General features: G+C 42.5%; 1 protein-coding gene across 1 annotated transcript; it reads left to right on the top strand.

The window, feature by feature from the left end:
- The first annotated feature begins 6,100 nt into the window (after positions 1-6,100).
- Positions 6,101-7,922, top strand: LOC141325981 (uncharacterized). The gene is made up of 2 exons (XM_073834698.1): positions 6,101-6,821; positions 7,609-7,922. The coding sequence occupies exons 1-2, from the start codon at positions 6,101-6,103 to the stop codon at positions 7,920-7,922; spliced, it is 1,035 nt and encodes a 344-aa protein (XP_073690799.1).
- The last annotated feature ends 10,277 nt before the right edge of the window (positions 7,923-18,199 follow it).

Below are 18,199 nucleotides of genomic sequence, written 5' to 3'. Positions count from 1 at the left end.
GCTTTAAATACAAAAAGCTGGCACTTTACTGAATGCAACACACATGAAATATGTAAAAACAAAACAGAAAAATATACCCTGCAGGTCCTTAATATTGAGGTAACTGTAATCAGTGAAAAGGTATTTCACTCTTTTTTTCCTTATTTTTCAGTTCGTCTAAATTATTTTTGTCAGACTAATGTAAGTTAGACCGGTCTTTTCCTGGGTTACTCCTATTTTAGGATCCCTATTTTTCTTCCTGAGTTAACTCTTCCTTTCTTTTACAGGTAAGAAAATACCTTCAATTTACACAATCAAATTAAAGTGGACCACAAACATTTCGTGTCACATTCAACATAGAAACTCTGTATGAAAATAAAAGTATGAACCTTAAACTCAAGTTCAAGTCCAAATGTGAGTTCAATTATTCAGTTCAATGGAGAGTTTCAGTTCGATTCTGTCCAAAAATAATAATTCAAACTGTAGGAATCCTGGTCGAGCAACGTACAAAACAGAAATGGCCATATTCCAAAGAAACAAAAGGACCCTCTTTCTCAGTCAAAATGCTGAGACATGACCATCACATGATAATCACCAGACGCTAATTGTATGGACCGCTTTTGTCGAGATCTGCGACTTACGCATCCAGAGAGAAGAAAACGCTCTCTGTCTCAGAGCACCTAAGAAACAAACCTCCAGTCTTCTGAAATTAAGCTGGCATGGCACATGATGCGTCCAGCGTGACTCACATGGTTTTTCGGACTTCCTGTCCCACTCTCGTCTGACATTCCGAATCCAACGCAGCGTCTCAATTGAGTACACTGCAGAGACAATCTTTAAGAAACAATCAGCTTTTCAACAGTATCATATGTTTTCATGTTTTCTTTTATATTATGTGTTTTATGTGATCATTGGAGTTTAATCTATGCATTATATGCCTTTAGGAAAGGAAGTTGTCAAATGTATTAGCATGCAAGCGATATACTATTGTTTGATACGGGATGAATGATCTTGGCGGTTGCAGTTTGTCTGAATGAACGAGAAAATTATAGGGCTGTCCCCGACTATGAATTTTCATAGTCGAATCAGAATTTTCGAATCTTTCTATAGTCGACCGATAGTCGAATCATCTAGGCTTATGTGCGTGTGTGAATGGGTTGGGAGGGGCACGACACTATAGTCAGCAGGAGGGTAAAACTATTTTTATTTTATTTTATAAGCGACCAAAACTGCCTGCCAACTGACAGACAAACTTATTTAGGTTTTAATAAAAACACAGAACGCGTCTTTTAGTTCTAAAAACGCGAGGCGCACAGCACTGCCTTTTTTGGTGACTTTTAATGAAAGAGCAGTGTGCTGCGGTTTTTTTATGTTGCTAAGCAACGACCAAAACAGCTGTCCTGTCAGTCAATTCAAAGGATTATAGCGCGAGAGCTCTAAAATCTTAGTTTTTTTGCTGTTAAGTAAACTGTCATATTAGCAGAAACCCTAAATAATACAGCTCCGGGTTACCCACGATAGACACCAAAGGTTTCTCCTCCATTTCTTGCAGTCTCCGGACTTTTTAAGCAACGGTAAACTTTCGCCATCACAACAGAAGGCCCGCCTCTCCATTCATTCGATTGGACAATGGAAAAGAACGCGAATGACGTTGGGCGTTTTTCCGCTCAGAGTTGATTTTTTTTTTCAACTTCAGGCGCTCAGAGCGCTCCTGCAAAACGCGAGGCGCAGCAGGCGGCGAAAACGCGAGGTGCCCTGGGCGCATAAACAGCGTGCAGAACTCTCACTGCCAACAGAAAACCATTCAAAAGAGGCGCCTCCAACTGCAAAAACGCGTTCGGTGTGATCGCCGCCATCCCTGCCGTCAAGATGGTCCTCATCTCGTCATGCATCAGGGAAAGTGAAAATTAAATTAGTCACAGGGGTGGTTGGATTTATTTACAAACACGTAAAAAATATTTATTGAACGCTTCTTATTTTTCACTTTTGTTTTTACTGCATTATCATAATCAAAGGCTGTATATAACTTAATATAACCGTACAAAACCAGTAGTTCTGTGTGCAATTAGACATTGAGCACCCCCATATTGGCAAAATGGTATGATGCTCGTTTCACCCGCGAAGATTCGACTGTGAGATCGGTGGTCGAATCAGGCTCCGCATATCGATGCATCGAATCTTCGACTATTCGGGGACAGCCCTAGAAAATTATATTTTGTTTTAATTTATGCATTGAAATAGTTTATTGAAGTTAATAACAAAAGTTGCAGAGAAATCCATATCCTAATAAGTTACGTACCAGAAGGAATTACAGGACGGAAAGGGGGTGGCGTGATCCGCCCCTTCAGCAATGCCATTGGATCCCAGCATCGTGGGACGTGCCTTAGCGGCCCGTTTAAAACTTCATGTTCCTAACAGAACGAGGCGAACTCAGCAAGAACTCAGCGAACTCAGAGCTCTCAGCTCTCGCCTCACGCCTTTCGCCTCTTGTGGTTTGAGTGCTTTTCCATCTGCGCTCGACCACTCGACCAAGCACGCAACGGTGCCATCAAAACTCTACAGAACTGAAGTTTCGTGACTGCCGAACTTTTCCAAGTCTCGCAACGCCGACTCAAAAGAACTTCCAGCGCATCAACCTGCGTAACCAGGCAACCGAAAGATCGGCTCCAGAAAACCACTCCTCCACGTCGAGGGATTTCCCAAACTACGTCATCGACCAGCAACCAACCAGAACTTTCGCTCAGACGAGCCCCCGGAACCCCCGTTCCCGGCACAAACGCAAGTAACAAGATCTCTGTTTACTTCGCTGAAACTGGTGCAAAATACTCCCTAAGTAGTTAAAAGCTAAGTCTCTGCTTTTGTGATTTTCTAAGGTTGCGATCTAAGAACTAGTTAAGATACTAGAACATTTGGGGTTCTCCTCAACTCAGTAATTTCTCATCCCCGGAACTGTATGAGTGTGAATGTGTGTGTGTGTGTGTGTGTGTGTGTGTTTATTTGTGTTTAGTAGATTAGCGTTGTGTCTTAGAGTAGTTCAATAAATCATTGTTTCATTAAAAGAAGTGTCTTGACTTTATGTTCACAAAAGTTCTATCTGTGTTTAGATCAAGCTACCTCAGCTTTAAAATTTCCTAACGTAATATTTTGGTTTATTTGTGATCTTGGCCAGGAACATAATATAAACCTTTTGAGTTAATACATTATGCTGAATTGACCACTTTGCTGGACGAATGGTTAAGAAGTGTAATCTATTAATTCTGAATCAATTTAATCAAGTTTCGAATCTTTCGATTCGATTCCTTATTTGAATCATTATAAATTTGAGCTAATTAATTCCTTACAGATGGTGGAGATAAAACGCGAACACATCTAACTATTTGAACATAAAACAAGTCATTCTATATGGTATTTTGTTCTATTTTATCCGGTAGAAATAGTTCAAAGACAGAGAAACAGTTTATTGTGTACTGTATGCTTTATTGTGGCTGCCAGTCTGGAATGAATGAAAGCATAACTTTGAGTTGTTGTGTAAAGAATTTAAACTGCAGTAAAGTTTTAGAAATTGAGACAAAGAAAAGAAGAAAAACGAGCGTGTTCCTTGTTTTTCCTCTCTGTCAAAAGGCCTTGCAGCTAGTGTTTTACCCTGCGAGTTCCAGAGTGAAAACTTAAGCTGACTCCCGGTTTAAGATCTTTAGGCTCGCGACCTAATGCTCTTTTACCAAATATTCACTTAAAACTAACGTTAGTGAAGTTAAGACGTGGCGCTCAGCGCGAGCACCCACACGTTGCTTTATGGGAGAAATTTTGAGATCTTAAAATTGTGTGGCTGAGTCCATATGTGCTGTGGTGTTGTTTAAACAGACAAGCACAGAATTAAGGTCCGCCGAGACCTGTGAAATATGTTGCATTAATCGCAGTAAAGCTGTGGATATATGTGCCTCACTCTAACGAGTTGAGACAAGAATCTAAATAGTGCTTATTTGCTGTGCAATTCCGAAATGTGCTGTCATTTCATGCATTGTATTTGAAACTGCTTAACTCTCTCACTTGCTGGTTGTTGCCATAGAAACGCTGCGACCCGGAAATCGTTACACACCTTTTCCGGGGCAGAGTTTCGTTGTGCAGGCGCAGTCCGCCTGCTCATATTGTAAACCACAAGTGGTATAGCTAACCTAGCTAAAGCTAACGCGTGTGCATTGAAGCCTATGTAAAACCATTAGCCTTGAAAAATAGCAGTTAGCACGCAATCGGTTAGGGTGATCCATTGTGTTTGAACTCAGTGTGTGTAACGTTGTTTGGGTGACTCAATCACAAGCTTTGAACTTTAACGCACATTCTGCAAACTTCTTTACTTCATATCTCTGTACACTATTCCTTGTATTTCTTCCCTCCTCCCATGTGACAGGAATACTGACAATTTTAAACTTAAATCTCTTTTTGATGCGATTGTAACAAACCATTAAAGCCCTATCATAAATCTCAAATTAAAACATTTTATTGTTTCGATTTAAGGCTCTCTCCTTTTTGACTGTTTGCATTGCCAGATTAAACTGTTACAAGCTTTATAATCAAATACTATTTTTAAGCTGATTAATTTGAATACTTTGATCAATCTTAATAAATAATCACATCTCCTTGCCACACCGCACTTTCTGTGATTGATTTAACATTGATTATTTGTAGTCAATTTTAAGGAGGCATCATTTTAATTTGGTCACCAACTTTCATTGCCAAGGTGATAATTTATGTTAAACATTTTTTTATTTGGAAATTTTAATCTCTAATTTAAACTTCTGATTCCAATTAAAAAATTTTTGATTTTAATTGAACATTTTAATTTTAAGTTTAATCATAATCACATTTCCCCTTTTCAGACGGCAATGATACACGTTGAATAGAGAAATTATAATTTCCTTGACCAATTTTTAATGAAAACTTCTAAATTATAACCAGGAACAATCATTATTGATTTGAAAACGACTCCTTTTTACAATCAATAGTTGTTCCTTTTCCCATACCTCAATGGTTTGTGTTGATCCATTTGATTACAACTGCTGACTAAACTTTAACAAAGCGTTACAGTTTTAGTTCTCCCACAATCATTACTGAATTGAAACATCAATTTTAATTGCAAACCAAGGCTTTAATTGTAATTGTAATAATCAAGTCTTGTCATATTCCCTGACTTGGGAGCGAAACCTCATTTCCAATTGGCTGTCTCTCTCCTCACTCTCTCTCTTTCACCTAGCTGTCCTCCTCTTGATTTGACTACTGCTGCTATTTCCTCGATTGTGCCTGTGAGAATCATAAAAGCAGAGAATTTTGGTTGTTTAAAAGACATTTAATCAATGTTCAATGTTCATACAACTTGAAAACGCCAATTAAACTTGTGTCTAACTCTCACTTTCCCCTCTCATCGTGGAACCCTACAGCCAAGGTCCCAACGAATCCAGCGAGGACTGATAGGCGCCAGTCGTGAACCCGTTTCCAGAAACGCTCTGATTGGTGTACAGTGTCAATCCTACCAGCTGCAAAGCCAATACTGTCATTGTTATTGTATATTCCCTCATCCCGGAAGAAATTATAGTAACAATCATAGTCGTGGCATGTTGAAATTCCCATTTCTGAGCACCGTATCTAGAAGCATACATCAAGTTGAAAAAAAAAAAAAAACTTGACTGTACTCGTTCTGCGGCCAGAAAGGTGTATTTCACTTGTCCCCTCTCTCCTAATCTCTCTCTTCCTACCTTCTTCCCAAAGTGTTCCTTTTTGTTGTTGTCTCTTTTCTCTCTTCTCTTTAGAAAAAGGGGGAAGCAGCCGACGACTACGCCGTTCTTTGCTGTGTGTTTGTTCCTCTTTCCTCTCTCTGTTCTAGCTACAACACCCGTGGGTACCCCCTCGCCTCCTCCACAGCGACGCTAGCTGGAGGCGTGCACACCAGTGAACCACCTGCGGGGAGAACCACGCTCACCTCAACACAACACACCCAAAACCCACTTACACCCGACACCACCACACTCACACCACTGTTTTGGTTTTGTTTGTTTGTTTTGTTTGTTTGTTCTTCTTTCTACAGGTCTGTGTCAGTCAGTGGTCTGGTCTTTCCTCACGGCATCAAAACATGCCTCGCCCAACAGACCCCGTTGGTCACTGGGAGGACTTGGAAATCTGGCTAAGCGCCGTGACGGACAGCCTCTTACCCAAAGCCGCCGAAGCTGTCAAACACCAGACACAAGACCAACTGGACAACAACATAACGGGCATCATGAAACATGATCCAGGTCAGAGCTACGGACACAAAGAGCTAGCAAAGATCACTGGCTCCCTGAGTCACACCCTCATCGCCTCCCTCAAACGGAGCGACAGACGCTTCGCCTATCTCCAGCAGGAGCTGAAACGCGCACAGCAACGCATCGAGCAGCTAGAGCTGGAGGATCAAGATCAACGGGAAGGGTCCAACGAGACGGATCCCAGAGCAACTGAGGAGATTGCTAGACTACAAGAAACTCTTGCTAACAACACACAAGAAATGGAGCAAGCAAAGTCAGCCCGCGCCGAACTCAGCGGCGAGTTACAGTACGCCGAGCAGCTACTGGAAAAGGCAAGGCTGGACTTCAGAGACAAGAACAGCAGAATTAAAGCCCTCGAAACACATCTGAACGAGGCAAGAACTGAGATAAGTTACCTCACTCAACAACTCGACGACATGAAAGAGGAATTTGACAGTGTCAAAAATGAACTCAGACATGCTTATGAACTGCGCCCTGAGCCAACCAGGACGCGACGGGCCCCGCCCTCACCCCTGCCAAGCAGGCCCGGGTCCCATGTTCCTGAAACGTCACGTGAGCAAAAGGGGGAGGGAGCGACTCAGAAACCCTCGCCAGCTCCCTCTGAAGAAACCTACCTCACACCCAAGCTACGAGAACTCCCCAAGGCCAGCCATAACCCATCACATGGCATGGACCTCAAAGACCTTGACAAGCTGGCCCGAAACATCAGCAAATTCACCCCGAGTGTGCCAGATGGTCAAGACGTCCACTCTTACTTGAATGATGTCGATTTTCACTTAGAAATGAGACCTAACGTTACTGACAAAGACAGACTTTACCTTCTGCGAATGAGATCCAGCCCTGAGGTACGGAGCTTCCTGGACCGACAGCCGTCTCACACAAAGGCTGACTACCAATCACTCCGCCAAGCCCTCGTCAAAGAATTCGCAGTCCCAGAATCAGAGCAAGGACTGGTGGCCGCCCTGGAGACAAAACAGGGTCGTCATGAATCCTCCCAGGCATACTATAGCCGGCTTAGAGAAGCATACTTCGGAGCTCGCAATGAACCTGACATGGAGCAGGACATGAACTTTAAGACTCTCTTTCTGAGAAATCTCCATCCTGCGGTAAGCCACCACCTTGGCGTCCTTGCATGCCCACAAACAATGACGTCTCAACAGCTGCGAGACCTGGCGCACAAAGCCTACGGCAAGCAAAAGATGGCGTCAGAAAAAGGCACCAAGTCTACTGCAGTTCTTGATTTTAACACACAATGTCAAGAAATGACCCTAGAGGGCGCCCAACACCAAGAAAGCTTCAAGCCACCTCCTAGAGAATGGAGACCATCCTCATTCAACAGAGAACGTGACTTTCACTTTGGCGCCCGACCTACACAAAGAAACGACCGCTGGGATGGACCACGCGGACGACAACACTCACCTGAACGCTACTGGGAAAAATCCTGGTACCATCCAAGACCTTGTGAGAATCGATGGGAGAGATCATGGAGCCAGCCAACCTCATCAGGAAGCTCAAGAAATGGCTTGTGGGAATCTAATGCAACCATTCCAACAAATCGACGAAAGAACTTACAAAGATCCCACACTGATCAAGCTCAAGCTGAATCTACACATGAAGAAGAGACATTGCCGTGTTTTGATTCACAAGAACTGATGAAAATGATGATGCAAGAGTTCTTCAAACGCAAAAAGGAGGATAGGAAGTGGGAAAAGAAAGAGAAACCCACTGCGGCCTGACTAGCGGCCAGACAAGAAGGCAACGACCACCTGGTCCAACAAACCACACAGAACAGCACCTCTTCTCCTTACCCCAAGAACACTGTAACTGTCATAACTTCAGATGGACAAGAAAGCTTCTTTAAACATCCAGAGCAAGAGACAGAAACTGACTCAACACATGACACGTCAGATCACAGAAGCTTCCAACAAACACCTGCTGATATAACAACTCAATCACCTGAAAGTGCTGTCCTGGTCGTCTGCCACTCCTCTGAAGAACTCAGAATCAGTCCTGAACTCGTACCTATCTCATCTCAAACTCCAGCCCCTCAACTCCTAGGCGATCTCACTGAGAAAGGTACAACGAGAAAGTTTTACCTTCCCATCACCATCGAGGGTCATGTCAAAGTGGAAGCTCTTCTAGACACAGGAGCCGACATCACTCTAATGTCAACTGAACTCCTTGAGAAAATTCAAAGAACGATAACTGATAGAACTTTCAAACTCCAAAGGTGCGAACTGAACCTGCAAGCATACTCAAACATGGGCCTACAGCTGAAACATGTGGCCCCAATTCACCTAACAGTGGGACCGATGAATCTCATCCACCCAGTCTACATCTCACCTCTAAACAACTATCCGCTCCTCATAGGAAAAGATCTGCTAAATCGCTTCAAACCCTTGATAGACTTTAAGCACCTGAAGTTGTGGACGCAAGTCCGTGAGCCATTGCCCTTCCAGTCAGTAGTCCCCAATGAGTCGCAGTGTCAAGCCACAGACGTTGCCTTCAATTTGCTTAGTGACGATGCAGTGTCAAAGTCAAGGCCAAGCTCAAGTTCAACGCCAAGCAGCAAAGAACAAGGCCCTTTCCTCTGCTCACTGCAAGCGTGGGACTCAGACTCAGGTCCCCCTCAACTCAGAACTGCCATAAATGTCCAAGACACTTTAGTATCTGTTGCAGTGCTAGCCCCTGGGCAGGAAAGCTCAGCCGGCAGCCTGAATCTCTTCAAAGCAACGAAGCACAGACACCAAAGCCTACCAAAGGACACCAGACTCAAGAAAGCAGATCACCAAAGACTTAAAGAAATTCTACATGAGTACAGGGACTCTTTTGCAAAGGACGTCCCGGACTGTGGCCCAATGAAACTGATGCCCACAGCGTAAGTCCATGACTGCCCAGACAATCACCAGGGCAATCTGAAAGCGGGCGTGGTCCGGCTCAACAGCGACCCTTGCCCATCACAACCATTCAATACATTTCATGCCCTCCCACCCATCCCGATGGCTACAGCTCTTACCCGCCACCAACATACCACTGGTATGCAACACCCCTCCTCCTCCCACATCAGCAGACCTGCCCATTTCTGCTCACATCTTCGAACTTTACTCTCCTACGAGTTCTACACTTGACTAATCCACGTCTTCAGACCTCCACACCCTCCAATCCATCAAGAACATGCTGCATCTGCTAACTGATGCCCTCACATATGTCTCTGAGCCCCTAACTGCGCCAAAGCTTGTAGTCCCTCAGAGCCAAAGGGGGATGAGGCTTAGGCATGCATACGATGCACCATGCGCAGTGCACTGTGGTGCCAAAACCACCTACAACCCATTCAAACAGGTGGCACAGTGGCCTGGCATACAACAAGATGTGGCAGATTACATAGAAGGATACCTGATGTATTGCCAGCTTCAACCAAGAAACCCAAGCCACCGAGCATAACTCAAAATTGAAAAATTATGCAGGAAATATAGAGACATTTGGATGTAAAGCCCCATACTAACCATCTCCTTCGCACAAGGAACTCAGTGTTGGAAACAAAGTGTGGTATTACGGTTCCGCCATCCTTGGCAGAACACTCCCTATCGCCAGTCGGAGAAAGTCCTTACCCCACTGAAAGGAATCCCACAAGCTCTCGCCTGTTGCCCACCAAACCAAAAGCGCAGCAAGGCAGTTCCTCAATAGGTTCGCCAAAAGCCGATAAAGAAACATTGGGACTCCAACCGACAGCAAAAGGGGGAAGACCAAACCCACTGACACAGACCGACAACTCCTGACCATGCCTCACACTAACATGATTTCTATCCTTCTAGGTGAACACACAGCTAACTTCCTAAACACAACACAAATCACCTAAACATTCTCCTCTGCCGCACTGCTAGGACCAACCTCCACCCAGCAGAGAGGAGCTGCTCCACACATGTGACACTTATCCTTACTGTCTAACCTCAGTCAGTGTCATTGTGTCTCTTCGTGTTTTCCTTTTTCTCCCTTTCTCTATGTGTCCCTTCCTTCTAGCCCTTATCAGAAACTTACCTAACTTTTCTTTGAAGTCTAGGCCGCTTAAGAGGAGATTGACTCAGTACACCAAATTATTTGCAAATCATTGCCAGAAACGTTAACGATATAGGCGACCCCGCCAAACCATGATCTTCGTGATTAACTGTCCCATTGTTATTTTCTATCTCCAGGTAGATGTTATGATTCACCGCCCTGTTTCTCTGCGTAATCAGGATTACCAATAGCTAACCGCAAAGTCTACCTCTAAAGGTGTATGGCCGATTCGACCCTATGATGTTTTCCAGACCAAACTACACCCTATCAGCCCCCAAAAGTCTTGGGCCGACACCCGTCAGACACGGGAAGCCCTTGCCCACATGCAGGCAGATGTGAACCACATGCTGCGCTAATTACAGAAAATGATCGTAACCCAGGCTGAATTAAGCGGGTACAACCGGCGTCCCAAACGATTATTGGGCGCTCTGCTGGGGCTGGTGCGGCTGTAGGCACTCTGTTTAACATTCTAAACCTAGCCACCTTAAAACGACATGCGAACAAACTCCAAGCTGAATTACGATTTAGCAACGTCATAAATCTTAACGAACGGTTCACAGTCATACCAAAACGGTTACGCTCAAACGCAACGCCTAGTTACTCCCATGGCCCATGCGCTACGAGAAAGAGACTCCTTAATGGATAGCCCGCCTTGAATACGATCCCAAGCACTGTCTGACGTAGCACCTGATCGAGCACACGTCTACACCGCCTCGTTGAACTCCCGATACTCCGGTCAATCAAGACCGCCAAATTAACAATAATTCTCACCGATGCGGCCCTACGTCATTTCAAGTGCCTCTAACTGTACCAGGCCAAATAACTAAATCCCTGCACCAGAATTCAGCTAGTGATGGAGATTTTGTTTGTGTCTTGTGTGCGCCTTGTTCTCTCTCTCTCTGCCTCTTGTTCCAGTGCCTGCCGATGTTCACACCAGAAACATCGCCAGCCAAAAGGGGGATGTGTAGGAATCCTGGTCGAGCAACGTACAAAACAGAAATGGCCATATTCCAAAGAAACAAAAGGACCCTCTTTCTCAGTCAAAATGCTGAGACATGACCATCACATGATAATCACCAGACGCTAATTGTATGGACCGCTTTTGTCGAGATCTGCGACTTACGCATCCAGAGAGAAGAAAACGCTCTCTGTCTCAGAGCACCTAAGAAACAAACCTCCAGTCTTCTGAAATTAAGCTGGCATGGCACATGATGCGTCCAGCGTGACTCACATGGTTTTTCGGACTTCCTGTCCCACTCTCGTCTGACATTCCGAATCCAACGCAGCGTCTCAATTGAGTACACTGCAGAGACAATCTTTAAGAAACAATCAGCTTTTCAACAGTATCATATGTTTTCATGTTTTCTTTTATATTATGTGTTTTATGTGATCATTGGAGTTTAATCTATGCATTATATGCCTTTAGGAAAGGAAGTTGTCAAATGTATTAGCATGCAAGCGATATACTATTGTTTGATACGGGATGAATGATCTTGGCGGTTGCAGTTTGTCTGAATGAACGAGAAAATTATATTTTGTTTTAATTTATGCATTGAAATAGTTTATTGAAGTTAATAACAAAAGTTGCAGAGAAATCCATATCCTAATAAGTTACGTACCAGAAGGAATTACAGGACGGAAAGGGGGTGGCGTGATCCGCCCCTTCAGCAATGCCATTGGATCCCAGCATCGTGGGACGTGCCTTAGCGGCCCGTTTAAAACTTCATGTTCCTAACAGAACGAGGCGAACTCAGCAAGAACTCAGCGAACTCAGAGCTCTCAGCTCTCGCCTCACGCCTTTCGCCTCTTGTGGTTTGAGTGCTTTTCCATCTGCGCTCGACCACTCGACCAAGCACGCAACGGTGCCATCAAAACTCTACAGAACTGAAGTTTCGTGACTGCCGAACTTTTCCAAGTCTCGCAACGCCGACTCAAAAGAACTTCCAGCGCATCAACCTGCGTAACCAGGCAACCGAAAGATCGGCTCCAGAAAACCACTCCTCCACGTCGAGGGATTTCCCAAACTACGTCATCGACCAGCAACCAACCAGAACTTTCGCTCAGACGAGCCCCCGGAACCCCCGTTCCCGGCACAAACGCAAGTAACAAGATCTCTGTTTACTTCGCTGAAACTGGTGCAAAATACTCCCTAAGTAGTTAAAAGCTAAGTCTCTGCTTTTGTGATTTTCTAAGGTTGCGATCTAAGAACTAGTTAAGATACTAGAACATTTGGGGTTCTCCTCAACTCAGTAATTTCTCATCCCCGGAACTGTATGAGTGTGAATGTGTGTGTGTGTGTGTGTGTGTTTATTTGTGTTTAGTAGATTAGCGTTGTGTCTTAGAGTAGTTCAATAAATCATTGTTTCATTAAAAGAAGTGTCTTGACTTTATGTTCACAAAAGTTCTATCTGTGTTTAGATCAAGCTACCTCAGCTTTAAAATTTCCTAACGTAATATTTTGGTTTATTTGTGATCTTGGCCAGGAACATAATATAAACCTTTTGAGTTAATACATTATGCTGAATTGACCACTTTGCTGGACGAATGGTTAAGAAGTGTAATCTATTAATTCTGAATCAATTTAATCAAGTTTCGAATCTTTCGATTCGATTCCTTATTTGAATCATTATAAATTTGAGCTAATTAATTCCTTACAAAACAGTTTCCGGTTCAGTTCAAAACAAATTCCTGATACTCCTACCCAGGGTTGGGTATCGTTTGAATTTTATCGATTTCGATTCCGATTCCGATTCCACTTATCGATTCCGATTCTTTTCGATTCCCAGTTTCGATTCCGATTTAGTAAAAAAAAAAAACAACAACAAACACAAAAGTCAAACATTAATATATTAAACATGTTTATTTTCAGTGCTAGCTTGCAACATATTATTTTATTACAGGGGTTCTCAACCTTTTTTATATCAGGTCCCCCTTCTTCTCGGGTCAGTTTTGCAAGGCCCCCCTATGCCTGACATTTCCTCTAAAGGTGTTTATTTTTTAACCTTTTTTATTAACCTAAACATTAGTTTTGCCTTTTTATTTTTCTCCTGCATGTTATAAAAAAAAAAATCAAACAAACTTTAAATTAAAGCTATACTTTTGAATTTAAAAGAAAATCCTCTGCTCTAACTTTTTAACATGAATACACACATACAGATTTAAAGCACCTAAATTATTTAATTCAGACATTCTTCACAACTTCAGACTGAGTACTCTTTCTTAAGTGACTGAATATCTACTGTTTGTATTTATTATAAAATAAACATATAAATGAAAAATACAGTAAATACATTGTAAATCTGTTTATGCTGGTGCTCATATGTGCTTAAACACCACTGACCCTTACAAGATCCACCTCTATGGGTAAGCATTCATTATAAAAAACTCACAGGACATTCATTTTGAAAACTATGCAAATATTTTGAAATTTCACGCAAAAATACTATGGATCAGAGCACCGAAAGCATGAATAGTTTGTGAATCAACAGCGGACTTATGCGTGCCTAATGTACGACTCCGATATACAAGAATGAATACATTAGGCACGCGCGAGTTCGTTACTATTACTCTGGTCATCTTTGCCTTTACATTACGGGAGGGTTTGTTTCATGCAGCCAAGAGATAAAGTAGATACCTGTCTTCCCGCGGAGGTATAAGTGACTTTTATGTGGGCTTTTGCGGGACGAAATAACATATATTCCTTCTGGAGTGGGCGGGCGCAGGACTAAAATCCGTCCCTTGCAGATCTCTAAGATGAAGTTTGCGTGCAGCGGTAGATTTGTCTTCGGTTTTTACAAAGCGTAGACACACTTTTAAACGCTTACCGTGATCCATCTTTTCGACTGATGTTTACATTACCACGTAAAGTCCTGGCAGATTGCACGCGCGGAAGGTCCTGGCAGATCACTAGATGGAAAAAATGCAACCAGGAATCGAAACGAGGAATCGAAATTTTAATATTATAACAAGTATCCGATTCTTTATCTTAAGTATCCGATTCCAGAATCGGAATCGATTTTCGATTCCCAACCCTACTCCTACCACTCTGGCAGCGAGTCACCATATACAGGAGATTTCCTCACTGATGCGATGGAAAAGATGAGTTGAAAGTCTGGGTCTGGCTCGCCATCTTGAATCCCGTTTGTGCATGTGCACATCCGCACACTGCAGGCCAATCCTCGCTCCGACCGAGCTTCAAACAAAGCAAAAAACCTGACCAAAACCGGTGTGGATTAGTTCTCATAAAGTCCCCGTCAGTTCCCGACCAGGTAAGTTATGTTTTTCAACTGCAAAATCAATTTTTTTTTACTCTTTTCTTTGCTTATTAAACGCAGTTCCTTCTCTCTGATCTCTCCTCTGCTCACCAGGCACGTGCAGAGGGGGGGGGGGGCGGTGGGTGCTTGAGCACCTGCCCTTTTGGCTCCTAGTGATCAAAGTGCCCTTTTGTTAAGATTTTTTTTTTATGTAATAATATAAAAAAAAAATATTTATAAAAATATCGAATTCGCGACAGCCTGCCCAATCGAACTTTTAGTAAAATTAATTAATAATGTTTTAGCTGTAATAGAATGACCCTCGTCACGTGACGACCCCACCCGGAAGTTCAGGACGATCCGATCATGTTTATATTATAACGCCAAGGATAGACACTTCGTGGCCAGTAGGTGGCGGAAATGCACCATAAGCTGGTTTGCCACCCGCCATTAAACCTAAAGAAGAAGAAGAAGAAGAAGACACTTCGTGGCTGCTGGTAAGTGGTGTTTTCACCAGATTTAACGTTACTTATTATCATAAGAATGACGTGAAGGAAAGAGATTATGCACGAGTATTTATACTTTTTTATAGTTTGTGCCCTGAAATAGCTGCCGATAATGTTAATGTCGTCATGTAAAAAAAAATCGTAAATCTATTGTAAAGGAGAGGGCTCCTGCAGGTCCTTAAAAACTCCTCAATTAGGTTGTGTCAAATTTAAGGCCATAAAAAGTTTTGTATATGTTAAATAGTATAAGAAAAGACTTAATTATAATTTAGGAGGTCTTACATTTGGGGACGGAAAGACGAGAATAGGGCTGGATTAAACTTCAAAAGGCAATGATGTCATTGAATAAATATGCACGCTGCAGGTTTCAAAGTCAAAACGCGGCACTGATGTCTTTATATGAATGAATCTGAAGGGAACCGACTGTCCTCAGAAACATGTCGTTTGCATTTTCATTTCACGTCTGATAAAACTGTGTTAATGCTGCTGCTTGGTGTTCAGCCGTTCCCATGGAAACCATAGTATTTCAGCGCTCCTAAAGCGCCCCCTTGTGACAGAGAATGAATTTTTATTTCCACATTTTTCAGCTCTTTATGGTCAAATTATTGCAATTATCGACCTAGTTTTTATGCAGCAAACACAGAGTTGTAAATGTGAAAGATGTTAATGTGCCTTCTAAAAATCTAAACAATTAAGACAGTACTAGTTATGTTTTAAATAAAATATAATAAATTATAAACTCGATTTATCCCTTTTAATGGTGTAAAGGCTGACATTCCATTGTACAATATATTTTGTTTTTGTGTGAACCTGTATCTGAATTATAAATAATGCCATTTTATGCCTTAATATTCTACCGTCTACAATCTTACAATACAATACATCAGGGGCCACAGATATTTTCAATATTGACCACACAGAGTTTAATATAACAGCTGTTCTTTATTATTGTGTTAAACAGAGAGAAGAAAATCTTTAGGTTTGACAATTTAATACACAACAATTTTTAATCAAAATTAAAAGGTCCAAAGAAAATATTTTTCAATCTTTTAGACATCAAAATGGTCTTTTATGTTCCATTTCTTTCTCATAACTGCTTCACAGCATTGGCTGCTAGAAGCCTCTGTAATGATATGTATATCAGCAAGGAATGTGTCACAATATACAGTACAGTATTGCTGTACTGATGTTTTGAGCACAGCCCTATTTAGAGAGCCCCTTTTATAGTGATAAAAATATTACTAATTCTATTGTTTGAGTCCTGAACTAAACATAAATGCAATTAAAACTTTGAATAATGCATTATTTGACTTATTAATGACATTGTTACTTATTACGTAAGTAACTGGATGCCTACAATGAGGTGATGGACCCGAGGGGCTCTTAAATGCCTTGTTCCAGGTGCCCTTTTTGTACTTTGAGCACCTGCCCCTTTAAAGGTCTCTGCACGGCCCTGCTGCTCACTCCGTCAGGCCTCTACTGCAGCGTCACTAATCCCTTAAAGGGGCAGTGCTATGAATTTTCTGTCAGCGTACTTTTAACCTTAAACATTAAATTGCTGTATTAACATTATTAACATTTTTAACTCTGATCAATTAACTTACATTAAATGAATCACTTAACTTTCAAATTTATTTATGCAGCTTTTAAACTATTTATTCTTATTCATGTCATATTTTAACATGGGTTACATCCTCCCCTCTTTACCTAATGCACGTCCCTGTGCATTCTGAATCTATACTGTCATAACTCTAGGTTTTTTTTGGAAAGCTAGGCTCTTCAAGGGAATCTGTAAACACATCACTCAAGGTTTGAAACAAAGACTGAACTATTGTAACCAACGGGTTCCCTAACTCAGGGTAAGTCAGTCTTTTAGCCACTTTTCTGTCTCTGATAGGTCTTCTAGAATAGTCACCTTCTGTCTGGATGTCAGTTTGGTCCATAACACTTGTGTTTTCTTTGCCCTTCTGAACAGGTTGAGTAGAAGGATGGACATCATCCAGGCCTTCCTCAGGTAGGTTTCCAGTTTCCTGTCCAACGGTTGGGCTGCTCTCTTCAGGATCAGGTAAGTCATAGTCTGCAGGATCAGGTAAGTCATAGTCTGCAGGATCAGGTAAGTCATAGTCTGCAGGATCAGGTAAGTCACAGTCTGCAGGATCAGGTAAGTCATAGTCTGCAGGATCAGGTAAGTCACAGTCTGCAGGAACATCTTCAGGAAGAGCTTTGGCTATGTTTGAAGGATCTTGCTTAACAGCAGTCAATTCTTTGGAGGGTTCCGGATCAATCCTTTCTGGTGAGTATTCTATCGGTTCAGGGGTCGGGTAAAAACCTAATGTTTCCACTCTTAGGGTTCTGTGTCCATCATAGTGATATTCCTCAGAGTCAGATTGGGATTCATCCCCATCAGCTCTATCTGAACTATCATTTTTAGGATGTTGTCGAGTTCTAGGTCATCTCACTGCCATTGATGGGTTAGTTTCACTTTCGATTGAGGTCACAGGAAGGAAACCGCATGGCAGCAGGAGGTCACGATGAAGAGTTCTTTGTGGACCATCTCTTGTCTCAGGCCTCACGACATACACTGGGACGTCTCCAGACTGCCTCTGGACAATATACACATCGGACTCCCACCTGTCGGCCAATTTGTGCTTGCCTCTAAGGCGGACGTTTCGAACCAAGACTCTGTCGCCTTCCATCAAGGTGGAATTAACAACATGCTTGTCAAATCTCGCTTTGTTGCGACTGGCTGTCTTTTTAGCATTCTCAGTTGCTACTTTGTAACTGTCTTCAAGTTGGGATTTCAGGTTGCGAACATATTGCGAGTGTGAGCCTGGCTGGTGATTGACTGGTAGGCCAAAGGCTAGGTCAACTGGCAATCTTGGCTGACGCCCGAACATTAACTCGTAAGGGGTAAAACCAGTTGTCTCGTTTTTAGTACAATTATAAGCGTGTACTAATGGTTTGACGTAATCCCGCCAGCGACTTTTTTTCTGATTCTCGAGGGTTCCCAACATGTTGAGCAGGGTCCTGTTGAAGCGTTCTACAGGGTTCCCTCTCGGATGGTAAGGGGTGGTTCTTATCTTTTGAGTACCAATGAGCTCACACAGTTCTTTTATCG

This window comes from Garra rufa, chromosome 2 (genome assembly GCF_049309525.1).
Source record: "Garra rufa chromosome 2, GarRuf1.0, whole genome shotgun sequence".
NCBI lineage: Eukaryota > Metazoa > Chordata > Actinopteri > Cypriniformes > Cyprinidae > Garra > Garra rufa.
This window is presented reverse-complemented; position numbering and strand designations above follow the sequence as displayed.